The sequence below is a fragment of the Oncorhynchus gorbuscha genome, linkage group LG07 (genome assembly GCF_021184085.1).
Source record: "Oncorhynchus gorbuscha isolate QuinsamMale2020 ecotype Even-year linkage group LG07, OgorEven_v1.0, whole genome shotgun sequence".
NCBI lineage: Eukaryota > Metazoa > Chordata > Actinopteri > Salmoniformes > Salmonidae > Oncorhynchus > Oncorhynchus gorbuscha.
This window is the reverse complement of record NC_060179.1, coordinates 42,580,873-42,608,192: the sequence shown is the minus strand read 5'-3', so window position 1 is coordinate 42,608,192 and position 27,320 is coordinate 42,580,873. Positions and strand designations below refer to the sequence as shown.

At 44.1% G+C, this 27,320-nt stretch overlaps 1 protein-coding gene across 1 annotated transcript in view; it reads left to right on the top strand.

The window, feature by feature from the left end:
- The first annotated feature begins 488 nt into the window (after positions 1–488).
- The window catches only part of LOC124039213 (proto-oncogene Wnt-3), a 48,407-nt gene continuing 21,575 nt past the window's right edge, over positions 489–27,320 (top strand). The window contains exon 1 of the mRNA XM_046355118.1: positions 489–762. Coding sequence (XP_046211074.1) covers positions 683–762 — 80 coding nt within the window. The 5' untranslated portion in view covers positions 489–682. The remainder of the gene's footprint in view (positions 763–27,320) is intronic.

The window sequence follows — 27,320 nt, the reverse complement described above, 5'->3', positions numbered from 1 at the left end:
TCCTGAGCCACTTTGGGGAGTGCTTGCTTTGAATTATCATAGATGAAATCGATTGAATAAGAAGAGCTCTACCTTTTTGCTCTGTCCCTCCCTTACACCTCTTCTCATTTTCCCTCCCTCTCACCCTCCCTCTTTCTCTCTTCTTTCTTTCTTTCTTTTCCACATTACCAGGGGGTGGTGTGTGATTGACGGATGGGAACGAATAATTTTTCTCGTAACCTAAGGCCATCCTCTGTGATTGGCTTGCCAGCTGACATCTCCAAACCTCGCTCGTCTTCTTTCCCCCCCCCCCCCTTTAATATTGGGCCTGTGGATGAGGCATCCTGAGGGAGAGAAAACATATCTACCTTAGGAAAGAACCTCATAGAGAGGGAGGGAAGAAGAGGACGGGTAGGAGCGCGCGTGTGTGTGTGTGTGTGTGTGCGTTTGTATATGTGTGAGAGAGAGAGACACTTACTCTCCTAACTACTAGGAGACAGACACATTTTCCTGTCCAGACTCAAAGAAGGGGGAAAACAGGAGGAAGTTTTTTTTTTTTTTGCTTCAATTTGATTTCAATTTTCCCGTCCCTCAACAATCAAGCTTTTCCTAAAGCTTCTCCTCCAGGAAGTCTGTTCTTCATTCCCAATTGGAAATTCTATGTATTGATCCATTTCCACTCTACCACCACAAGGCATACCTCATGGAGTTGTTCCTGATTGGATATATGATGTGTGTGTGGTTGTCCAGCTGGCGGGTGCTTGGAGGCTATCCCATCTGGTGGTGAGTACAATCTAGAGTTTCAGCATCAAATCCTAGAGATGCTATAGGGAGACTTTCAGTCAATGATCATTTGAAGAGGGCAGAATAAAGTGCACTTTCAGTTGACTGCGTGGAAAAATGTTCTTCAGCCCAGTCCAAAGAATCTTAACCTCAAATTCTGGTGTAACGGAAAAGGCTGGCCGTTCTTTCTTTCCCCTTTCCTACACTCTGGTCGGTTTATCTTATTAGACAAATGTTGTGATGCTAAGGAGGCTGAAATTGTAGTTTTGGGCATTAAACTTATTCAATCTCTATAGGGATTTTTGAAAGGACCTTATGGATGGGCTTGTCTAGGTAAATTGTCTCCAAATATTGGTGTTAGGCTGATAGGAGCTTTTCTAGATAGCGGTTGGAATTAGTGTAATTATTGGTTTGGATAACGTCTCCATCATCCAAGGACAATGACAACATTGAACCTCTTCATGAAAACTCCCCAAATCCTTTATTTTATATAACCACAACCCCTCGTTTGTGAATCCACTTTTATAAGGACATAGTTTATTTTGATAAATAAGCTTCTATTATTTGATATTTGGAGTCGTACGATCAGGACCTTTTAAGTCAGCGTCATTTTTGTTTGCTATTGTGTGTCCATATTCTACATTCAGGCTGCCGGCCCCCAATCATGCCGTGTAACTCTTCATTGTTAGCTGAATGTTCTTTATTGGTTTGTTTTCGAGGGAGCTTATCACAAACTGAACTGTGTACTGTCTAGTAGCATCAATGCTCTTTGAAATGACTAAAATCCCTGTCAGCTAGTCAGCGTTTTGAAATTCTCAAAATCAACGATCAATCAACACATTTGAGAAAGACTGCCACAGTGTCAGATTTAATTTAAACATAATTGGTTTGAATTCATTTTGCTCTGCTTAATATTAACAATAATTAAGCATACACTTTTGTCATTCAATTAGTATTGCAATATTGCTGTTTCTGGGAGATTTGTCATGGGCAAGTCAGGTTAGGCTCTGTAGGGCTTTATGTGTCTTTGTTGAAATATTCGAGACCTTGTTTGTCACCCTCACGTGAAATGTTTAGGTTCATCTCATTACAAATTCAGCTACATGCATCTGACCTCTTTGGTAACATAAAGCCTTTATTTTGGATACATTTCTGAGTAGGCGTATGACAAAGCTTCTTTGGCTCCCGACACAATACTTGTCAGAGCCAGTACACTTTTAGTAGCCCGGTTAGCATGTGGTCCCACAGCAGTGTTATCCAAACCGCCAGCATCTTCTGGTTTCATTTACAGAGAGGGGAGCTGCCAAACACACAGGCCAAAGGGCTGAAGTGTTAATGGCACGAGGGCTTTACACCCACACTCTGGGTTCAGCACCACACCACACACAACATGGATTCTCTGTCTGAATTACCTGCAGCTGTTCTTTGCTCAAGGAGCTTACATGACACCGGTGTAATGTTCAGCCTGGACAATGCGCGCCACCTTTGATTCGGATAACACATTTGAAGTGGAGGCGGGGGAGGTGGGAGATGGAGAAAGATGAAATGGCCTTGCGTAGCTTCAGGTGACCGGGCAGACGCTAAGGAATGGATGTCATAGAGCGCTGTCACTGTCGTCACCCACGGTGTCGAGTATATCCAAGGGAGAAAAAAAATAACAAGATGGGTACGGGGTGCGTCAAGGGAGAGGGTGATAAGTTTCAGCGAAACAGGGCTCCTCTCAGCTTCTGTCTCAGGGGCGATGACTTGGTTATAAATTCTCCAGCCAAGTGGGGAAGGGAGAGGAGAAGGAGTTTTGACTGCTTCATGCCTGGCAGTCAGTCACACAATCACAAGGGGTGTCGAAAACAAAAGAGCATAAATAACTTTGGAGTTGTGCATACTGTATGCATGGAGGACGAGGTAGAGTGAAATAGCTGGCTAATGAGGAGTTTGGAGAGGAGCTGGAACTGCCAAGAAAATAGATTCCCTATAAGAGTGTCACTTAAATAGACCCCCCTTGAAAATGCTCAAATGTTTGGTTCAGTAGCTAGAATAGTTTCATAAGACAGGTGAAAATAAGTATCTGGAAAGATTTAAAAGCACATAAAAGACAGAACATACCAGAATGTTCCAAGAGGGCTCGGTAGAGCCACCTGATAAAGGTTTTGGCAGCCCGATGCCCATCTCTAATATAAATGTGAGGTTTTTGGAAAAATGTTTTTATTTTATTTTTAACTTTATCTCTTTTTCTCACCTCTTATGCTGTACGTAAATATAGAACATCGCATGAGTCTCATCTGTAAAATAAAAGTATTTTGGAAAAAATTGTGGCCAAAGCCCTGTATTGTTTCCATGTGATCTCTCTAGGCCATAGGTCAGGTTACAATACTGGGATGTAATAATGCAGAGAATATTTTCACGTGGGAATTATTTGCACTCCTGCATCCAAATCAAATAATGCAAATAGTGCAGCTCAACTAAAATAAATGAAGTAATTGGTGAAAAAAAGGGTATTCTATACAAGCTTCTGTTTTCTACGCTGTCCCGACAATAGGCCTACGTGTTTGTCATCACGCTAGTATGATGACAACAGCAACTTCAAAAGATCTTGACAAATCATAAGTAGTTTAGGATGAGCCCATCACACATTAAAATACAGTCAACGATCGGTATATACACAGGTAATCCCTTAATGGAAGCTCTAAAGACAACCTGTCAGCTGGTTCAGGCATTTCTGTTTATATTCATATTATAAACAATGGCCATGATGAGTGAATGCCGACACTCCACGTCAGCCAAACCTACGTCTTTACCCATTAGAAACTCCTCAAATACCAACGTTGGAGGAACCAAGATTTGTGGTGTAGCCCCAGAACATCGCCACAGAACCACTAAACATTTAAATCCAACAGAATATTATACTCTTAATCTGGTCCACTGTTCAGTTCCAGAGGGGAACCAGAGAGAGGATGTAACCTATGGGAACTGTATGTTTACTATGTAAACTGACTGAGTTGTCGCTTTAGCTTTTGATGCCGGAGTTTCTGGTGACTTCTGGTGAATTTTTATCAGATCAGTGTGGCCAAAGCTAGCACCAAAAATACTAATAATGTTTTATTGTCACACACTGGATAGGTGCAGGGAAATGTGTTGTTTTACAGGGTCTGTCATAGTAGCACAGCACCCCTGGAGAAAATTAGGAATAACTGCCTTGCTCAGATTTTTCACTTTGTCATCTTGGGTATTTGGCTTATTTAAACCAGCAACCTTTTGTTTACTGGCCCAACGCTCTAACCGCTAGGCTACCTGCCACCCACAGACCTCGTGAGCATAATCACATCAGATTTGGGGAATCCACTTCCTGTAGGTCAGAGTAGAGATATATGGAGCACCAACACTATCTATTTGCTACGACTGCGAAAGCCAAATACAAGACATGGGTCAATACCGCATACATAGAACACAGGAAATTGCAGAAATATGATATGCTGTTAACATATCATACCATATATTCCCATGTAACATGTCATACTTTGTGGTACTTCCCATGTCTCTTTGTAGTGAAAGCAAAGTTTTACCATAAGAAAATAAAACCATAAAGCAATGTCAGATTGAGAAAGAGAAAGTACATAGAAGAATGGCAGTGGCATTGAGAATGTACCAGGTAGAGTGAGAGAGAGAGACATTTGTAAAATCCGAACACTTTTTCCCTCTGTGACATGTGGGTAGCATAATAAATGAAAAGGTCAATCCTCTCTTGCCTACCCATCCCCTGTCCTGCCCTGTCATGGCCACCGCTGCTCTCTATGTGCTGGACAACCCTTGTGGCTTAAATGGGGCTCTAGGGTTCATCTCTGGGTCTCAGGAATGTTATTATCTGACTGTGACACCCCCCCCCCCACCCTCTTACCTCTCCCCTCAACCCCCCTTTGGCAAAAGGATCACTATAATGATTCTTAGTCGAGAAAATCCTCCATCTGCAATCCTAGTGTGAAAAGATCAAGGATGTTCAGGCATCATATTGAACAGTGCAAAGGGAGGGGGGAGGGGAAAGAATAGGGGAAAGCCCTGAAGAATGTTATTCTTAAGACCGGTAGGGTTCCATATCAATGGCAGCGGCTGCCATATAAGCAGGAGTCAAAGACATCCCTAATGCCTGTGAGAAATATCTAAGGAGAGTGTAGTGACTTCACCAGACAGAGATCTGTGCCATGTACATGTTTTCCCATTTGGTTAACCTCCATTCAGTACAGTGATATTGGCCTAGCCTACGTCAGTTGAAGCAGGTGGATGAGGTTCCCTATTTGTGCCCCAGTTTGGATTACAATGCACTTTGTCTCCTTTGCAACAGTGGTAACTACTCGCTGGCTAACTGCTTGAATTGCAATCGATGTACGTTATCTAAGTGTGTTCACATACAGTTAATACAAAAGGAGCCGGACACCCTTACTGTCCAGCTCTACAGAACAAACCAGTGGCATGACATTATCTAGCCTAACCAGCCGGTTGGGAGAGAGGTTCAAAGGAGGCTGGTAGTTCAAAGCAGTAAAGGAAATTAATCTCACTAATCTCAGCCCATCATCAAAGAACGTGATGAACTACTCGTGGAGGAAATGACAAAGTCCCATAGTTCACGGCTATTACCTGCACTAAAACACAGGTCAGGACAGTTCCTCAAAGGAAAATAGGCCCAAACGCCCAGAGGCACAGGGGTCCTCGGGGGCAAACACGTGGACTGAGAGATAGAGAGAAGGGGAGAGAGATGGAGAGGGGAGAGAAAAGGAGAGGGAAGCAAACAAACACATTCACACTGAAACATCAACACACTCACTCACACACACTCGCACGCACACACACACGCACACACGCACACACACACACGCACCTTATAAGTCTTAATTGCCAGCTTCTGTAGCTCCTGTTTGCAACAAGTAATGAACAACAAGTAATCTTTAAACAACCAGCTTCATTTTGTAAGACACACTGCCTGGCTCAGCGTCTGGAGACGAAGAAGCATTGTGCACCCGAAGAAGCACACCTGTGCACCCTAAATATAGGCTAGTCAAACCTTCCCAGGTTATCTCCCAGGTCATACCATTACCCAGGGAGGGAGGAAGAAGGGAGGGAGGGTGAGAGAAAGAGAGAGAGGGAGATCAATTCAAAGGCAATACAAGCTACTACTCCACTGTATAAAAGCATAACTTTGTAGAAATAATTTCACTGCTGGGTGAATAGTGGTTTTTGAGCCAAAGAATGAGAAAAGAGGGAAGCCGTGTGCCACTTGAACTAGGCCTACATCATACCTGTGTGTCGTAGTTATATTTGTAAGTACCAAAATAAAGGAAACACCAGCATAAAGTGTCTTAAAGGCCCAGGGCAGTCAAATATGTTTTTTTTTAAATATATATTTCCACACTATGAGGTTGGAATAACACTGATATTATTAAAATGATGATAATGCCCTTTACTGTAAGAGCTGTTTGAAAAGACCACTTGCAATTTCAGCCTGTTTTGGTGGGATGGAGTTTTGGCCTGCCTGGTGACATCATAGTTCCAAACCTCTCTGCCAATAACAGCACATTTTCTGTTTTCCCCTCCCCACTCAGACAGTCCTAGCAAAACTTTTGCTTGAGAAAGTGTTCATCTTGCTAAGAAGCTATTTTTGTTTTTGACTATTTTAATTGGAAAACAAATCATAGTAAGGTACATAATTGTTACCCAGAAATCATTTGATACTGAGATAAAAATGGCTGCATTGGGCCTTTAATAGGCTTTGGGCTACCATGAGCCAGAACAGCTTCAATGCACCTTGGAATAAATTCTACAAGTATCAGGAACTCTATTGGAGGGATGCAACACCATTCTTCTACGAGAAATTCCATAATTTGATGGTGGTACAAAACGCAGTCTTGGGCACGGATCCCAAATCTCCCATAAGTGTTTGAATGGGTTGAGATCTGGTTACTGAGACGGCCATGGCACATGGTTCACATCGTTTTCATGCTCATCAAACCATTCAGAATATCAGTCAGTATCTGGTGTGACTACCATTTTACTCCATCTCCTTTGTATAGAGTTGATCAGGCTGTTGATTGTGGCCTGTGGAATATTGTCCCATACTCCTCTTCAATGGCTGTGCGAAGTTGCTGGATATTGGCGGGAACTGGATCACGCTGACTTACAAATCGATCCAGAGTGTCCCCAAACATGCTCAATGTCTGGTGATTATGGAGGCCATGGAAGAACTGGGACATTTGCAGCTTCCAGGAATTGTGTACAGATCCTTGCGACATGGGTAGTGCATTATCATGCTGAAACATGAGGTGATTGAGGCGGATGAATGGCACAACATTGGCACCTGTGTAATGATGAACATGGTGCCAGTAATCAAAGCAGTTAAAGATACTGGGCAGATTATTACAGCAATTGTGACGACCTATGTATGCATGCTAACATGAACATTCACGCTTTATATGATTACAGAAGAAATGTATAGCTACAGTAACCTCAAAATGTGGCCATGAATGTTTTACTCGTTTTAAGGTTGAATATTACATTAGTTTGTAAGATATACTTAACTGTAGGCTATTTAATGTATTACAAAAGTAATTGTGTTTGGCTGACAATGCAACCAAAAATAACATTTAAAGTGCACTATGCAGAAAGCGCTATGTCATTTCCTGGTTGACAAAATTCTAACAGTTCGAAACAGGCAAATATAGTGTAGAGAATCATTATACCATCTAAACCACTGTGAAATATATTTTCCAGAACCAAAAATATTGTATTTTCAGCTGTTTGAGGCTGGTGTACAAAACCCAAAGTAAAAAAAAGGAAGGATGTGAAGTATAGAAATAATGCACATAGAACAGATCTACCACTTCTTAGACTTGTTTTCAAGTCGAATGACAGATCTATAGCTCACATTTCTATGTGAATTTGGTCTGGTCACCCAAAAAGTTACATATTACGCTTTAAAGGAGACTTAGGCCTATCTACTGCTTGGAAAGTTCCTGACCCACTGGCTCAATCCTGTTCTTTAACTTATTTATTTATTTTTGGTTGAGTTGGAGACATGAATCCATTTGTTAACTTGTCAAAAGTCTAAAAGTCATATTGCATTTTGATTCGTTGTCAACACCACCAAATATTTGAAGAAGATTTATCTCCTGCTTGGATAGCTCAATCTGTGCCGCTGACTAAATCTGGCTTTAATTTCAGTTTGTCTACAATAAAATCTCCATCTCCATTCACATCTCCATCTCCACCAAAAATCTAAGTTGATGAATAGAACTAAATCAAATCAAACTTTAAATGCACTTCAAATACAGTTTGATTTGATTTAGTCCTATTCTTTAACTTAGATGGATGAGACGTGAATACAACATATATTGAATTCATTTGTAGACAAACTGGAATTAAAGCCGGAGGCACAGATGGAAAGATTTAAGCAGAAGATACATCTCCTGAAAATGTTGATACTGTATTTAGTTGACAACCAAACACAACATCACTAAATATCATTACATTTGAAATCAACAAGAGCTTGAAACCCTATTGTACAATTCCTATTGTATTGTCTATTTTTAGTTGAATCCTGGGTTGAATTGAAACAATAGCTGTTGATGACTTCCCAAATGCTATAAATACAGGCCTAAATAGCATCCTTGATGATATATGATTGATAAAGTATAGTTCCATTTCATTTGCTCTTTTAAACCTACCCTTTGGAATGACTTCGATAGCAACAGTGAATCTATTTTGCTTTTAAGTGGCGATCTCTCAGCAATCATTCTCATGATAGCACGTTGGTCAGTGACAAATATCATAGCTATGCAGTGCTGGGCTTGGTTAAAACCAATGGGTAGCTGTAGATAGATAAATTCTCCAGGAGGAAGTGCTGCCCAGGCTATTGTATTTTTTTCTGACAGTTGAAAATCCGACGTTGTTTTAAAGGTAGAAATAATTGTTTGGTTAAAATTTCACCGTCAAAACAACAATTGATGACTTTTTTCAAATCCAATGTATTTTCCACGTAGACTCCACATCACAAAATGTTGTCAAATTACATTGAAACAATGTTGATTCAACCAGTTTGTGCCCAGTGGGTACATCCGCTATGACTGGCACTGCTGCACTGTGTTGAACACAGTCAGTCAGAGAGTTCTGTCTGCTCCCCAGCGAACTGCAAGCCGCACTGCTCTCACTCACTCAGTGTCACTTCCTGACAGGCAGGTTCACAAGTTTACACCCAAGCTCCCTGATCTCCTCTGTTCTGACTGCAGGGGCTCACTGTCCCAGCTCTGCACTCATTCTCAAAGTGTCTAAGGAGGGAGAGGAAAGAGTGAGGAAGAGAGTGAGAAAGGGAAGAAGGCAAAAACAGGTTGGAGCATTTTTCAGGGGTCCTGTCATTTTTTATCTGATCAGCCCAGAGCTGTTGGACTACAAATCAAAAGTGTACCAAAGAAAAAACTGAACACAACAACACAGACAGGAGCTGTGCATTCCAGCCTCCGCAAGGAAAAATCCCATCCTGGGGGCAAAGCCGACAACTTTTCCGTGGCCCACTTACACTCTCTTCCGAGTGTCTTTGTCTCTCCTGTGGTGGGATTCAAATTGAGATTCCGATGGCAATGTTTTGGTGTTCATCCTGAGTGCATGAGGACCCCCCCCCCCCCAGGCAAATCCGACAACTTTTGATGTCAACATATTGATGTAGAATAAAGTTTGATAGAAGAGCCTATGGACTTTCTATGGAGTCTGATTCTCATCTCTGTTTGATAAGACAACTACCGTATGCATACGGGACTGTATGTAATGCTATGTGCACAAAAATGAACGGCATTAACTGGATTTGATTAATTTAATGACTGGAATCAAACTTGTTCACACATGCACAAGAATGATTGGCATTCTTCAACAACTATCCCTATGCCAAAGTGTAGTGGAGAAATCTTCAATGAATCCCACTTCTTCTGTTCTACATCACCAATGTATCAGCAAGTCATAACAAATGGGTTACATTGTGTGTAGGGTAGACGCGACTGAGTGTTGTATGCAAACAAACAAGGTACTGTACACTCAGTCATCACCTCATCTGCCAAATTTTCAGCAGGCTGTTTGTCCTCTGATATTTTATGTGTTTTGTGAAGTAGCCAGTCAACACACTTAAGTAGCATTATGCAGTGGCTCAGGCTACAACAAGCCTATTTATCATACAGTAATTTGCACAAGACATACGGTTGAATTATGAGATAGTGATTAGGCCCTACAGCCTGGTCGGAGTGATGGTGGGCGTGGAAATGTAAGCAGTAACCGACCAAATTTTTCAGAGGCCCTCCTCTTAGCTACAGAGACAAAATGTGACTGACTGACTCAAATCGGTCTTATGTAGCAAAATTTGAAATGGTGTTTTTTACTTGGGATAAAAATAGAGAGAGCTACAAAATGGTAGCTGCATTTTTGAGGAACAATGGGAAAGTAATTCTGCTTTGAAAGTTGATCAACTTGTCAACTCACTTTCGAGAAAATGGCCTTTGAATGTTTTGGTACCGCACCTACTGGAGAGCTCTCCTTTGTCTACACCCATTCAGCATTGTTCACACCCTTTTAAGCCAACCCCACCCATCTCTTTAATTAAGGATTCACATGTGAGGTCATGTGCTAAACACTGAGTAGTGTAGTAAAACTTAAGACTAAATCTTGCCAAGTGGATGGGTCTCTACAGAAGGTGCTATAAACCCCAGCCACATCTTGCCAAGTGGATGGGTCTCTACAGAAGGTGCTATAAATCCCAGCCACATCTTGCCAAGTGGATGGGTCTCTACAGAAGGTGCTATAAATCCCAGCCACATCTTGCCAAGTGGATGGGTCTCTACAGAAGGTGCTATAACCCCCAGCCACATCTTGCCAAGTGGATGGGTCTCTACAGAAGGTGCTATAACCCCCAGCCACATCTTGCCAAGTGGATGGGTCTCTACAGAAGGTGTAAACGGTACAGCCAAATGGTTACTTGTATAGTAGCAATATCAGAAACAGACAGTGTCACTATAAATAAAATAATATACAGTATGTACCCGAACCATATCAATAAAGATATCAGTGAAAGATGAGGTAGTTATGTGCATACAATCAGGGGTAAAGTGGCTGAGCAGCAGCAGGATTGGAGAACAAAAATAGTAGCAGCAACGTATGGCATGTGTGTTAGGAGAGAGTCATTTCAATAGAGGCACTGCAGATACTGCTGATGACTGGTCCATCCGAACCACGCGTGAACAAGGGAATCTATAGAGAGAGCCTGTTTCTGTCCTGCCCTTGACTTTGGTGCAGGGCATGTGATGTCCATAGCCTCTTCGTCACAAAACTCCCTGATCTTTTCAAAAACATACGTTTGTTTAGCTATGTCCAGTGCAGGTGGTGCTTGTACAGGCAGACATTCTATGGGAGGAAGGATGTCAGCGTTGCGCTGCAGCTGAAACCTGGTCCGGACTGAGTCTGAATGCTCCTCAGCGACAACAACACCAGGCTCCAGAGCATCGAAACTGTAAAACAGGACATTGAGAAAACATTACAACCTTGCTCAACATCAATTCAACTCATAAGTTTATATAAAAATAATAACCTCTTACAATGCAATGAAAATGATATTCACCTGAAGTGCTGGTACTGTTTGACCTGTGGCAGCGGCCTGAAGTACAGAGTCGGGTGTTGTTGCCAGCCATAGCTTTCCACCAGCACCGTACCATCCTCCAGTCCAACAAGCTGTGGGATGTCGACCCCTGTCACAGTGCTGTCCTTCACAACACCAGAAATCTCAGACAAAGTGTTCACTCTGGCCTTTCTGAAGCGCTGCTTGATGAGGCCGAAGCACCAATGAGGGGCAAACTTGGTGTGGCCTGTGATCAGGAAGTGAAGGTCCAGACTGTGGTGGAGCTTGTGAATGGTCCGCCAGGCACAATACCAGAGCACAAACGTCTTCTTGTTTTGACCACTGCAGTTGCAAAGAGTTAAAAAGGGGCCTGGCTGCATAGGGTCAAAAGGATAGTGCACCAGCAAACAACAAAAGGACATCAAAGATAAGTAAATGAAATTGAAATGTTGCTGTTTTAATTCACATTTCCTGCAATTCTACACATTTTGAAATGGGACGGAGAGAAACATTTACAGTTTTAAAGCTACAGTTGAAGTCGGAAGTTTACATACACTTAGGTTGGAGTAATTAAAACTCATTTTTCAACCACTCCACAAATTTCTTGTTAACAAGCTATAGTTTTGGCAAGTCGGTTAGGACATCTCCTTTGTGCATGACACAAGTAATTTTTCCAACAATTGTTTACAGACAGATTATTTCACTTATAATTCACTGTATCATAATCCCAGTGGGTCAGAGGTTTACTGTGCCTTTAAACTGCTATGAAATTCAAGAAATGTATGTCATGGCTTTAGAAGCTTCTTATAGGCTAATTGACATAATTTGAGTCAATTGGAGGTGTACCTGTGGATGTATTTCAAGGCCTACCTCCAAACTCAGTGCCTCTTTGCTTGACATCATAGGATTTAATAATTTAAAGGCAATGCTACCAAATACTAATTGAGTGTATGTAAACTGGGAATGTGATGAAAGTAATAATATAATAATAATAATATATGCCATTTAGCAGACGCTTTTATCCAAAGCGACTTACAGTCATGTGTGCATACATTCTACGATAACAACATTAGACCATTAGACCATAACAACATTAGACCATAACAACATTAGACCATTAGACCATAACAGCATTAGACCATTAGATCATAACAACATTAGATCATAACAACATTAGATCATAACAACATTAGACCATTAGACCATAACAACATTAGACCATTAGACCATAACAACATTAGACCATAACAACATTAGACCATAACAACATTAGACCATTAGATCATAACAACATTAGACCATTAGACCATAACAACATTAGACCATTAGACCATAACAACATTAGACAATTAGATCATAACAACATTAGATCGTAACAACATTAGACCATTAGATCATAACAGCATTAGACCATTAGACCATAACAACATTAGACCATAACAACATTAGACCATAACAACATTAGACCATAACAACATTAGACCATTAGACCATAACAACATTAGACCATAACAACATTAGATCATAACAACATTAGACCATTAGACCATAACAACATTAGATCATAACAACATTAACCATAACAACATTAGACCATAACAACATTAGACCATAACAACATTAGACCATAACAAACATTAGACCATTAGACCATAACACCATTAGACCATTAGACCATAACAACATTAGACCATTAGACCATAACAACATTAGACCATTAGACCATAACAACATTAGACCATTAGACCATAACAACATTAGACCATTAGACCATAACAACATTAGATCATAACAACATTAGACCATAACAACATTAGACCATTAGACCATAACAACATTAGACCATTAGACCATAACAACATTAGACCATTAGACCATAACAACATTAGACCATAACAACATTAGACCATTAGACCATAACAACATTAGACCATTAGACCATAACAACATTAGAACATAACAACATTAGAACATAACAACATTAGACCATAACAACATTAGACCATTAGATCATAACAACATTAGACCATAACAACATTAGACCATTAGACCATAACAACATTAGAACATAACAACATTAGAACATAACAACATTAGAACATAACAACATTAGACCATAACAACATTAGACCATTAGACCATAACAACATTAGACCATAACAACATTAGACCATTAGAACATTAGACCATTAGACAAAGTAATAAAAGCTGAAATAAATTATTCTCTCTACTACTATTCTGACATTTCACATTCTTAAAATAAAGTGGTGATCCTAACTGACTGTCACGTTCTGACCATAGTTCTGAGTCTCCCGTCTGTCCTGAGCCGCCAGAGTCCCCCTCCAGAGCCGTCAGCCAGCCAGGAGCCTCCAGAGCCGTCAGCCAGGAATCTTCCGTCCATTCGGGACCCATGGCTAGGGTCCCCAGTCGGAGGTCGGCGGCGAGGGTCGCTGCTCGTAAGAGGCCACGGGGGCGGTTGAGGAGGCGGACAAAAACTGTGGTGAAGTGGGGTCCACGTCCCGCGCCAGAGCCAACACCGCGGACAGACGCCCACCCAGACCCTCCCCTATAGGTTCAGGTTTTGCGGCCGGAGTCCGCACCTTTGGGGGTGGTACTGGCACGTTCTGACCATAGTTCTGTTATTTTATTATTTGTTTAACTATGGTCAGGGCGTGAGTTGGGGTGGGCAGTCTATGTTGGTTTTTCTATGTTGGTTTTTGTGTTCAGCCTAGTATGGTTCTCAATCAGAGGCAGGTGTCGTTAGTTGTCTCTGATTGAGAATCATACTTAGGTAGCCTTGGTTTGACTTTTGGTTTGTGGGTGTTTGTTTCCGTGTGAGTGTTTGGGCCACACGGTACTGTTTCGGTTTTCGTTTTGTTCACATCGTTTATTGTTTTTGTATTTCAGTGTTCAGTTCGTTTTGAATAAATCATCATGAACACTTAACATGCTGCGCTTTGGTCCGATCCTTCTTCCACCTCTGAATGCCATTACACTGACCTAAGACAGGACATTTTTACTCGGATTAAATGTTAGGAATTGTGAAAAACTGAGTTTAAATGTAGTTGGCTAAAGTGTATGTCGACTTCCAACTTCAACTGTAAATTCCTGCTAATCCAAAACATTTTGTTTTGAGCTGTTTTAAAGCTAATTTCCAGAAATTCTACACATTATACCATTTGAATGACTCAAACATTATAATAAAATAAAATCATATGACATTTTATTCCTTACATGCTTCGTAAACAACAGGTGTAGACTAACAGTGAAATGCTTACTTACGGGTCATTCCCAACAATGCAGAGAGAAAGAAAATATAGAAATAATAGAAAAGTTAAACACAATAATAAATACACAACGACTAACGATAACTTGGCCATATACACAGGGTACCAGTACTGATTCGAGCAGGGGTAATTGATGTATATCTGCACATATAACTAGGAATAAGTGACAGTTTATAAACAGTAGTTGAGTATGTGATGATAAGTCAAATAAGTTACTGCAAAAAAGGGTCAATGCAGATAGTCTGGTTAACTAACTATTTAGCAGTCTATATAGCGTTTTATGGTGGATCGGTACTGCTTCACAATGCGTTAGGAGATGGAACAGTCTATGACTTGGGTGGCTGGAGTCTCTGACAATTTTATTGGCTTTCCTCTGACACCGCCTATTATATAGGTCCTGGATTGCATGAAGGTTGGCCCCAGTGATGTACTGGGCCATTTGTACTACCCTCTGTAGCGCCTTTACGGTCAGATGCCGAGCAGTTATGGCTTGGGGGTAGCTGTTAAGGAGCTTTGTGGTCCTAGACTTGGCACTCTGGTACCGCTTGCCGTGCGGTAGCAGAGAAAACAGTCTATGACTTGGGTGACTGGAGTCTCTGACAATTTTATGGGCTTTCCTCTGACACCGCCTGGTATAGAGGTCCTGGATGGCAGGGAGCTCAGTTTAATGATGTACTGGGCCGCACGCACTATCCTAGCGGTGATTCATCCAGTCAAGACGCTATCAAGGATGCAGCTGTATAACTTATTTTGATTTATTTTGATTACATTTTTTGTATTTTACCCCCTTTTTCTCTCCAATTGCGATCTTGTCTCATCACTGCAACTCCCCAACGGGCTCGGGAGGCGAAGGTCGAGTCATGCATCCTCCCAAACATGACCCGCCAAACCGCACTCCTTAACACCTGCCGCTTAACCCGGAAGCCAGACCCACCAATGTGTCGGAGGAAACACTGTTCAACTGATGACCGAAGTCAGCCTGCAGGCGCACGTCCGGCCACAAGGAGTCGCTAGAGCGCGATGAGCCAAGTAAAGCCCCCCCGGCCAAACCCTCCAATAGCACGCCAATAGCGTGCCGCCCTATGGGATTACTGGTCACGGCCGGTTATGACACAGCCGGGATCGAATCCGGGTCTGTAGTGACACCGCAAGCACTGCAATGCAGTTCATTAGACCGCTGCACCAATCGGGAGGTCGCTATAGAACTTTTTATAGAATCTTTTCAGCTTTCTGAGGGGGAAGAGGCATTGTTGTTCCCTCTTCATGACTGTGTCGATGTGAATGGGGTCGTGCTCACTGACGTTGAGGGGAGAGGTTGTTGTCCTGGCACCACACTGCCAAGTCTCTGGCCTCCTCCTTATAGGCCGTCTCATCGTCGTCGGTGATCAGGCATACCACCGTTGTGTCGTCGCCAAACTTAATGATGGTGTTGGAGTCATGTGCGCCCACACAGTCGTGGATGAACAGAGAGTACAGGAGGGGACTAAGCACGCTCCTCTTAGGGGTCCCCTATGTTGAGGGTTAGCGTGGCAGATGTATTGTACCCTACCCTCACCACCTGGGGCTGGCCCATCAGGAAGTTCAGAATCCAGGTGCAGAGGTATATGTTCGGTCCAATGGTCCTTAGCTTAGTGATGAGCTTGGAGGGCACTATGGTGTTGAACGCTGAGCTGTAGTCAATGAACAGAATTATCACCTAGGTGTTCCTCTTGTCCAGGTGAGAAAGGGCAATGTGTAGTGCAATAGAGATTGAATCATCTGTGGATCTGTGTGGGTGGTATGCGAATTGGAGTGGGTCTAGGGTGTCAAAGCATTTCATGGCTACAGAAATGTGCTACATGGCGGTAGTCATTTAGACAGGTTACCTTGGCGTTCTCGGGCATGGGGACTATATTGGTCAGTTTGAAATGTGTAGGTATTACAGACTGGGTCAAGGAGAGGTTGAAAATATAATTGAAGACACTTGCCAGCTGGTCAGCGCATGCTCTGAGTATGCATCCCGGTAATCTGTCTGGCCCTGCTGCCTTGTGAATGTTAACCTGTCTAAAGTTCTTACATTGGCTACAGAGAACGTGGTCACAGTTGTTCAGAACAGCTGGTGCTCTAATGTATGGTTTAGTGTTGCTTGCATCGTAGTGAACATTTAAGGCATTTTGCTCATTTGGTAGGGTCGCGTCTCTGGGCATCTCACAGCTGGGTTTCCCTTTGTACACCATCATTGTTTGCAAGCCCTGCCACATCCGACGAGCTTCAGAACCTGTGCAGTAGGATTAGATCTTAGTCCTGTATAGACACTTTGCCTGTTTGATAGATCGTCGGAGGATTTAGCAGGATTTCTTATAAGTGTCCGGATTAGTGTCCTCCTTGAAAGTGGCAGCTTTAGCCTTTAGCTCAGTGCAGAAGTTGCCTGTAATCCATGGCTACTATGGACGATGTCGTCGATGCACTTATTTTACGAAGCCTGTGACTGATGTGGTAAACTGTTCAATACCATTGGATGAGTCCCAAAACATTCCAGTCTGTGCAAGCAAAACAGTCCTGTAGCTTAGCATCCGTTTCTTCAGACCACTTCTGTATTGAGCGGGTCACTGGTACTTCCTGTTTGAGTTTTTTCTTGTAAGCAGGAATGAAGAGGATAGAGTTATGGTCAGATTTGCCATTGAGGGTGAACGAGAGCTTTGTATGTGTTTGATTGTGTGTATTCAAGGTGATCTATAGTTAGTTGCAAAGTGACATGCTGGTAGAAATGAGGTAAGACAGATTTTAGTGTTCCTTCATTAAAATCACTGGCCACTACAGTAGGAGACATTTTCTTGATTGCTTATGGCCCTATACAGATTTGTGGTAGTAAATAGACAGCCACAAAAAATATAGATGAAAATGATCTTGGTAAATTGCATGTTCTATAGCTTAGCATGAGGTATTCTGTCTCAGGTGAGCAGAACCCTGATATTAAATATATGTTGTTAACAAAGAGACACACACTTCCCTCATTGAGCTTACCCGACGCTGCCCAACGATGTCCACCATTGTTCCTGTCCCCAAGAAAGCAAAGATAACTGAACTAAATACCTATCGCCCTTTGAGAGGCTAGTTAAGGATCATATCGCCTCCACTTTACCTGACACCATAGAGCCACTTCAATTTGCATACAGCCCCAATAGATCCACAGATGAACCAATTGCCATCGGACTGCACACTGCCCTATCCTATCTGGACAGGAGGAATAACTATGTAAGAATGCTGTTCATTGACTATAGCTCAGTCTTCAATACCATTGTAACCTCCAAGCTCATCATTAAGCTCGGGGCCCTGGGTCTGAAACCCACCCTGTGCAACTGGGTCCTGGACTTCCTGACAGGCAGCTCCCAGGTGGTAAAGTAGGAAACAACACTATGCTGATCCTCAACACAGGACTCAACCCCCTGTTCACCCATGACTGCGTGGCCGCGCATGCATCCAACTCAATCATCAAGTTTGCTGATGACACGATAGTAGTAGACCTGATTACCAACAATGACGAGACAGCCTACAGGGAGGAAATGAGGGCCCTGGCAGAGTGGTGCCAGATAAACAACCTCTCCCTCAACGTCAACAAAAGGTAGGAATTGATTGGGACTTCAGGAGACAGCAGAGGGAGCCCTCCAGGACACTAACAGCACCCGATGTCACAGGAAGGCCAAGAATTTCATCAAGGACATCAACCACTCGAGCCACAACCTGTTCACCCCGCTTATCATCCAGAAGGCGAGGTCAGTACAGGTGCATCAAAGCAGGGACCGAGAGACTGAAGAACAGCTTCTATCTCAAGGTCATCAGACTGTTAAATAATCATCACTAGTAGGCTACCAGCCGGTTACTCAACCTTGCACCTTAGAGGCTGCTGCCCTATATACATAGACATGAAATCACTGGTCACTTTGATAATGGAACACTAGTCACTTTAACAATGTTTACATACTGTTTTTGCCATGTAATATGTATATACTGTACTCTAGTCAATGCCACTCCGACATTGCTCATCCTAATATTATATGTTTCTTAATGACATTATTTTACTTTTAGGTTTGTGTGTGTTGTCGTGAATTGTTAGATACTACTGCGCTGTTGATAAGAGCGTCTGCTAAATGACTTAAATGTAAATGTAAATGTCTGTTGGAGTCAGGAACACAAGAATTTTGCTACACCCGCAATAACATCTGCTAAATATGTGTATGTGACTAATACAATTTGATCTGATTTGAATGTTTGCAAATTAATTGAAGATGTAATACAAAAATATCTAATTTACACCCCTGAGTCAGTACATTGTAGATGCACCTTCGGCAGCGATTATAGCTGTGAGTCTCTAAGAGCTTTCCATACCTGGATTGTGCAACATTTGCCCATTATTCTTTAAAAAAACAATCTATGTCAAATTGGTTGATCAGCATTGCAAGACAACCATTTGCAGGTCTTGCCATACATTTTCAAGCAGAAGTTAAAACTGTAACTTGGCCACTCAGGAACATTCACTGTCTTCTTGGTAAGCAACTCCAGTGTAGATTTTGGCCTTGTGTTTTAGGTTATTGTCCTGCTGAATAGGTGAATTAATCTCCTAGTGTCTGGTGGAAAGCAGACGGAACCAGGTTTTTCTCTAGGATTTTGCCTGTTAATTTTTTATCCTGAAAAACTCGCCAGTCCTTAATGATTCCAATCATACAGATAACATGATGCAGCCACCACTATGCTTGAACATTTGGAGAGTGGTACTCAGTAATGTGGTGTATTGGATTTGCCCCAAACATAACTTTTTGTCCTGAAAAACTAAGTGATCATTTTTTTCAGGATTACTTTCGTGCCTTGCTGCAAACAGGATGCATATTTTTGAATGTTTTTATTGTGTAAAGGCTTCCTGATTTTCCCTCTATCAATTAGGTCAGTACTGTGGAGTAACTACAATGTTGTTGACCCATCCTCAGTTTTCTCCTATCACAGCCATTAAACTCTGTAACTGTTTTAAAGTCACCATTGGCCTCATGCAGTTTCCTTCCTCTTTGGTAAATGAGTTAGGACGGACGCTTGTATCTTTGTAGTGACTCTGTGTTTTGCTACACCATCCCAAGTGTAATTAATAACTTTACCATGGTCAAAGGGATAATCAATGTCTGCTTTTTTATTTTTTATCCATCTACCAATAGGTGCCCTTCTTTGCGAGGCATTGGAAAACCTCCCTTGTTTTGTGGTTGAATCTGTGCATGAAATGTACTGCTCGACTGAGGGACCTTACAGATAATTGTATGTGTGGGGTACAGAGATGAGAGAGTTATTAATAATCATGTTAAGTAAGGGATAATCAACGAGGGACTATGTGCTCTATGGCAGATAACAAACTGTCATGCAGGTGAAAGAGGACCCAAAAGCGACTTGGCGAAAACAGAGTCTTTAATCCAGTAAAGTAAATACAAACAAAAAACACAACTTTCACTCGAAATGACGAGGACAAACTGGAGACTCGATCTTGAACAGCAGGTGAACAGCAGGTTGCCTCGGGAAGGCACTTGAACCAGACAGACTCAGACACCTGCTCACCACGCAGCATCTGAGGAAAACACGACACGACAGGGCGATACACAAACACAGCACGGTGAATTCTAGACAAGGAACCGACAGGACAGGAACGGAACACAAAGGAAGAAGTAGGGACTCTAATCAGGGGAAAGGATCGGGAACAGGTGTGGGAAGACTAAATGATTGATTAGGGGAATAGGAACAGCTGGGAGCAGGAACGGAACGATAGAGAGAAGAGAGAGCGAGAGAGTGAGAGAGGGAGGGGGAGAGAGAGGGATAGAAAGAGGGAAAGAACCTAATAAGACCAGCAGAGGGAAACGAATAGAATGGGAAGCACAGGGACAAGACAAGATAATAAATGACAAAACATGACAGTACCCCCCACTCACCGAGCGCCTCCTGGCGCACTCGAGGAGGAATCCTGGCGGCAACGGAGGAAATCATCAATGAGTGAACGGTCCAGCACGTCCCGAGACGGAACCCAACTCCTCTCCTCAGGACCGTAACCCTCCCAATCCACTAAGTATTGGTGACCCCGTCCCCGAGAACGCATGTCCATGATCTTATGTACCTTGTAAATAGGTGCGCTCTCGACAAGGACGGGAGGGGGAGGGAAGACGAACGGGGTGCGAAGAAAGGGCTTGACACAGGAGACATGGAAGACAGGATGGACGCGACGAAGATGTCGCGGAAGAAGCAGTCGCACAGCGACAGGATTGACGACCTGGGAGACACGGAACGGACCAATGAACCGCGGAGTCAACTTACGAGAAGCTGTCGTAAGAGGAAGGTTGCGAGTGGAAAGCCACACTCTCTGGCCGCAACAATACCTTGGACTCTTAATCCTGCGTTTATTGGCGGCTCTCACAGTCTGTGCCCTGTAACGGCAAAGTGCAGACCTCACCCTCCTCCAGGTGCGCTCACAACGTTGGACAAACGCTTGAGCGGAGGGAACGCTGGACTCGGCAAGCTGGGATGAGAACAGAGGAGGCTGGTAACCCAGACTACTCTGAAACGGAGATAACCCGGTAGCAGACGAAGGAAGCGAATTGTGAGCGTATTCTGCCCAGGGGAGCTGTTCTGCCCAAGACGCAGGGTTTCTGAAAGAAAGGCTGCGTAGTATGCGACCAATCGTCTGATTGGCCCTCTCTGCTTGACCGTTAGACTGGGGATGAAACCCGGAAGAGAGACTGACGGACGCACCAATCAAACGACAGAACTCCCTCCAAAACTGTGACGTGAATTGCGGGCCTCTGTCTGAAACGGCGTCTAACGGGAGGCCATGAATTCTGAATACATTCTCGATAATGATTTGTGCCGTCTCCTTAGCGGAAGGAAGTTTAGCGAGGGAATGAAATGTGCCGCCTTAGAGAACCTATCGACAACCGTAAGAATCACAGTCTTCCCCGCAGACAAAGGCAGACCGGTAATGAAGTCTAGGGCGATGTGAGACCATGGTCGAGAAGGAATGGGGAGCGGTCTGAGACGACCGGCAGGAGGAGAGTTACCCGACTTAGTCTGCGCGCAGTCCGAACAAGCAGCCACGAAACGGCGCGTGTCACGCTCCTGAGTCGGCCACCAAAAGCGCTGGCGAATAGACGCAAGAGTGCCTCGAACACCGGGATGACCAGCTAACTTGGCAGAGTGAGCCCACTGAAGAACAGCCAGACGAGTGGAAACAGGAACGAAAAGGAGGTTACTAGGACAAGCGCGCGGCGACGCAGTGTGCGTGAGTGCTTGCTTAACCTGTCTTTCAATTCCCCAGACTGTTAACCCGACAACACGCCCATAAGGAAGAATCCCTCGGGATCAGTAGAAGCCACAGAAGAACTAAACAGACGGGATAAGGCATCAGGCTTGGTGTTCTTGCTACCCGGATGGTAAGAAATCACAAACTCGAAACGAGCGAAAAACAACGCCCAACGAGCTTGACGGGCATTAAGTCGTTTGGCAGAACGGATGTACTTAAGGTTCTTATGGTCTGTCCAAACGACAAAAGGAACGGTCGCCCCCTCCAACCACTGTCGCCATTCGCCTAGGGCTAAGCGGATGGCGAGCAGTTCACGGTTACCCACATCATAGTTGCGCTCAGATGGCGACAGGCGATGAGAAAAATAAGCGCAAGGATGAACCTTATCGTCAGACTGGAAGCGCTGGGATAGAATGGCTCCCACGCCTACCTCTGAAGCGTCAACCTCGACAATGAATTGTCTAGTGACGTCAGGAGTAACGAGGATAGGAGCGGACGTAAAACGTTCTTTTAGAAGATCAAAAGCTCCCTGGGCGGAACCGGACCACTTAAAACACGTCTTGACAGAAGTAAGAGCTGTGAGAGGGGCAGCAACTTGACCGAAATTACGAATGAAACGCCGATAGAAATTAGCGAAACCTAAAAGCGCTGCAACTCGACACGTGACCTTGGAACGGGCCAATCACTGACAGCTTGGACCTTAGCGGAATCCATCTGAATGCCTTCAGCGGAAATAACGGAACCGAGAAAAGTAACGGAGGAGACATGAAAAGAGCACTTCTCAGACTTTACGTAGAGACAATTCTCTAAAAGGCGCTGTAGAACACGTCGAACGTGCTGAACATGAATCTCGAGTGACGGAGAAAAAATCAGGATATCGTCAAGATAGACAAAAACAAAGATGTTCAGCATGTCTCTCAGAACATCATTAACTAATGCCTGAAAAACAGCTGGCGCATTGGCGAGACCAAACGGCAGAACCCGGTACTCAAAATGCCCTAACGGAGTGTTAAACGCCGTTTTCCACTCGTCCCCCTCTCTGATGCGCACGAGATGGTAAGCGTTACGAAGGTCCAACTTAGTAAAGCACCTGGCTCCCTGCAGAATCTCGAAGGCTGATGACATAAGGGGAAGCGGATAACGATTCTTAACCGTTATGTCATTCAGCCCTCGATAATCCACGCAGGGGCGCAGAGTACCGTCCTTCTTCTTAACAAAAAGAACCCCGCCCCGGCCGGAGAGGAAGAAGGCACTATGGTACCGGCGTCAAGAGACACAGACAAATAATCCTCGAGAGCCTTACGTTCGGGAGCCGACAGAGAGTATAGTCTACCCCGAGGAGGAGTGGTCCCCGGAAGGAGATCAATACTACAATCATACGACCGGTGAGGAGGAAGGGAGTTGGCTCGGGACCGACTGAAGACCGTGCGCAGATCATGATATTCCTCCGGCACTCCTGTCAAATCGCCAGGTTCCTCCTGAGAAGTAGGGACAGAAGAAACGGGAGGGATGGCAGACATTAAACACTTCACATGACAAGAAACGTTCCAGGATAGGATAGAATTACTAGACCAATTAATAGAAGGATTATGACATACTAGCCAGGGATGACCCAAAACAACAGGTGTAAACGGTGAACGAAAAATCAAAAAAGAAATAGTCTCACTGTGGTTACCAGATACTGTGAGGGTTAAAGGTAGTGTCTCAAATCTGATACTGGGAAGATGACTACCATCTAAGGCGAACATGGGCGTAGGCTTCTCTAACTCTCTGAAAGGAATGTCATGTTTCCGAACCCATGCTTCGTCCATGAAACAACCCTCTGCCCCAGAGTCTATCAAGGCACTACATGTAGCACCCGAACCGGTCCAGCGTAGATGGACCGACAAAGTAGTACAGGATCTTGATGGAGAGACTTGAGTAGTTGCGCTCACCTGTAGCCCTCCGCTTACAGATGAGCTCTGGCTTTTACTGGACATGAATTAACAAAATGTCCAGCAACTCCGCAATAGAGGCACAGGCGGTTGGTGATCCTCCGTTCCCTCTCCTTAGTCGAGATGCGAATCCCTCCCAGCTGCATGGGCTCAGACTCTGAGCCAGAGGAGGGAGATGGTTGCGATGCGGAGCAGGGAAACACCGTTAATAATAATAATATATGCCATTTAGCAGACGCTTTTATCCAAAGCGACTTACAGTCATGTGTGCATACATTCTACGTATGGGTGGTCCCAGGGATCGAACCCACTACCCTGGCGTTACAAGCGCCATGCTCTACCAACTGAGCTACACAGGACCACCGTTGATGCGAGCGAGCTCTCTTCCACGAGCCCGGTGACGAAGATCTACCCGTCGTTCTATGCGGATGGCGAGAGCAATCAAAGAGTCCACATCTGAAGGAACCTCCCGGGAGAGAATCTCATCCTTAACCACTGCGTGGAGTCCCTCCAGAAAACGAGCGGTGAGCGCCGGCTCGTTCCACTCACTAGAGGCAGCAAGAGTGCGAAACTCAATAGAATAATCCGTTATGGACCGTTCACCTTGGCATAAGGAAGCCAGGGCCCTAGAAGCCTCCCTACCAAAAACTGAACGGTCAAAAACCTGAATCATCTCCTCTTTAAAGTTCTGGAACTTGTTAGAGCAATCAGCCCTTGCCTCCCAGATAGCTGTGCCCCATTCTCGAGCCCGGCCAGTAAGGAGTGAAATGACGTAAGCAACCCGAGCTCTCTCTCTAGAGTATGTGTTGGGTTGGAGAGAGAACACAATCTCACACTGCGTGAGAAAGGAGCGGCACTCAGTGGGCTGCCCGGAGTAGCAAGGTGGGTTATTAACCCTAGGTTCTGGAGGCTCGACAGGCCAGGAAGTAACAGGTGGCACGAGACGTAGACTCTGGAACTGTCCAGAGAGGTCGGAAACCTGAGCGGCCAGGTTCTCCACGGCATGGCGAGCAGCAGACAATTCCTGCTCGTGTCTGCCGAGCATGGCTCCTTGGATCTTGACGGCAGTGTAACGAGCGTCTGAAGTCGCTGGGTCCATTCCTTGGTCGGTTCCTTCTGTCATGCAGGTGAAAGAGGACCCAAAAGCGACTTGGCGAAAACAGAGTCTTTAATCCAGTAAAGTAAATACAAACAAAAAACACAACTTTCACTCGAAATGACGAGGACAAACTGTAGACTCGATCTTGAACAGCAGGTGAACAGCAGGTTGCCTCGGGAAGGCACTTGAACCAGACAGACTCAGACACCTGCTCACCACGCAGCATCTGAGGAAAACACGACACGACAGGGCGATACACAAACACAGCACGGTGAATTCTAGACAAGGAACCGACAGGACAGGAACGGAACACAAAGGAAGAAATAGGGACTCTAATCAGGGGAAAGGATCGGGAACAGGTGTGGGAAGACTAAATGATTGATTAGGGGAATAGGAACAGCTGGGAGCAGGAACGGAACGATAGAGAGAAGAGAGAGCGAGAGAGTGAGAGAGGGAGGGGGAGAGAGAGGGATAGAAAGAGGGAAAGAACCTAATAAGACCAGCAGAGGGAAACGAATAGAATGGGAAGCACAGGGACAAGACAAGATAATAAATGACAAAACATGACACAAACAACATGGAAGGTGTGTTCCCAGACGCGCCAGCGGGGTGGATCTGACCTTCCATGGAACAATAGGAACAATAGAACAAAAAACTAAATGTGCACCCAGGAGGGGCCCCAGGACCAAGTTTGGGAAACACCAGCTTTTATGTTGCTGACAAAGGCAGCATGTTTGCATAGTCCCTAACCGTGCATTTGCATTCTCATAAGATGCTGAAAGAAATGAATGAAAGAAAGAGTAATTCTCCACTCCTATACTATTATATTAGGCTACATGTGATAGATATAGGCCTATAGTCAGTATCCATATTTGAGTTACTACAGTAGGCTACAACTTCAGTGTCCAAATACTTATTTTCAGTTCAGAGAGTTAGCAGGGGAAGCTGTCGCAAAATGTGTCGGTAAACTTTCCAACTGTCGACAAAACAAAATGCGTTACACATGGTGGGATCTTTTTGTGTTGGTGAAATGATTCATGCAAGAAATGTTGATAGAAAAACCCTTTTATGTGCAATTAGTTATGTGCAAACCATCATATCTAAATGAACTTGGAGTCACCTGATGACATGTTGTGTGGTCCTCACACTATGACTTGTCGGGAGAGCATGCAGTTTATTAGACTACAGATTAAATACGCTAAACTACAGAAGTATGTAGACACGCCTTCAATTGAATGGCTTCGGCTATTTCAGCCTTACTGACAGGTGTATAAAATCACACGGCCATGCAATTTCCATAGACAAACATTGGCAGTAGAAGAGCTCAGTGACTTTCAACGTGGCACCTTCATAGGATGTCACCTTTCCAACAAGTCGCTTCGTCAAATTTCGGCCCTGCTAGAGCTGCCCAGGTCAACTGTGAGTGCTATTATTGTGAAATGGAAACGTCTAGGAGCAACAATGGCTCAGCCACGAAGAGGTAGGCTACAGAAGCTCACAGAACGGGACCTCCCAGTGCTGGAGCGCATAGCTCGTAACAATCGTCTGTCCTCGGTTGCAACAATCACTACCGAGTTACAAACTGCCTCTGGAAGCAACGTCAGCACGACAAGACCTGTTCGACAAGCATGAAATGGGTTTCCATGACTGAGCAGCCACACACAAGCCTAAGATCACCATGCACAATGCCAAGTGTCGGCTGGAGTGGTGTAAAACTTGCCGCTATTGGACTCGGAAGCAGTGGAAACTCGTTCTCTGGAGTGATGAATCAAGCTTCACCATCTGGCAGTCCAACGGACGAACCAGGAGAACGCTACCTGCCCCAATGCACAGTGCCACCTGTAAAGTTTGATGAAAGAGGAATAATGGTTCTGGCTATGCCCCTTAGTTCCAGTGAAGGGAAATCTTAACGCTACAGCATGCAATGACATTCTAGACGATTCTGTGCTTCCAACTCTGTGGCAAAAGTTTGGGAAAAGTCCTTTCCTGTTTCAGCATGACAAGGCCCCCGTGCACAGAAATGGTTGTCCAGATCGGTGTGGAAGAACTTGACTGTCCTGCACAGAGCTCAACCCCATCAAACACCTTTGGGGTGAATTTGACCACCGACTGCGAGCCGGGCCGAATCAACCAACATCAGTGCCCGACCTCACTTAATGCTCGTTTGTGGCTGAATGGAAGCAAGTCTCCGCAACAATGTTCCAACATATCGTGGAAAGCCTTCCCAGAAGAGTGAAGGCTGTTATAGCAGCAAAGGGGGGACCAACTCCATAATCATATGCCCATGATTTTGGAATGAGATGTTCGA